Raw genomic sequence first — 482 nt, 5'->3', positions numbered from 1 at the left:
TATATATAGATATATATATATATTCCCTCTCCCTGCTGTATGTTCAAGGTTCATTGAGCAATAGTCCATCAAGGATTCAGAGTGTAGAAGCACAAGCGTACCCCACACAGCTCAGGAGATCAGCCCCATCAGTCCCCGTTGCGCTAAAGTCTGGAGCAAATGGTCATCTGCTGTCTGTGGCATATCCACATCGTCCACGTCGTACAGACTCAGTCGCAAAAGTTCTCGCACGTCCCTTTCAGACAGCTGTAGGCCCAGTTCCTCTTGCAGCTGTAATCAAGAAACGGACCAGGTTAGAAACCTAGATACACCAACGATTTATAGGGACATGAATACACTATTGATTCATAGATATATAACTACACCATTGATTCATAGATACAAAGATACATAGATACACCATTGATTCATAGTTACGTAGATACACCATTGATTCATATGTACATAGATACACCTTTGATTCATAGGGACATAGATACATC

The 482-nt window shown here is 41.5% G+C and overlaps 1 protein-coding gene across 1 annotated transcript; it reads right to left on the bottom strand.

The window, feature by feature from the left end:
* Positions 1-111: 111 nt before the first annotated feature.
* SARC_17967 (hypothetical protein) lies at positions 112-270 on the bottom strand (the record flags this gene model as incomplete). Its single annotated transcript, XM_014287949.1, has 1 exon — positions 112-270. One exon carries the CDS (start codon positions 268-270, stop codon positions 112-114), a length of 159 nt encoding a protein of 52 aa, XP_014143424.1.
* Positions 271-482: the final 212 nt, after the last annotated feature.

The sequence above is a fragment of the Sphaeroforma arctica genome, assembly GCF_001186125.1.
Source record: "Sphaeroforma arctica JP610 unplaced genomic scaffold supercont1.13012, whole genome shotgun sequence".
Classification (NCBI taxonomy): Eukaryota; class Ichthyosporea; order Ichthyophonida; genus Sphaeroforma; species Sphaeroforma arctica.
The sequence above is the reverse complement of the archived record's forward strand: the minus strand, read 5'-3'. Positions and strand labels throughout refer to the sequence as shown.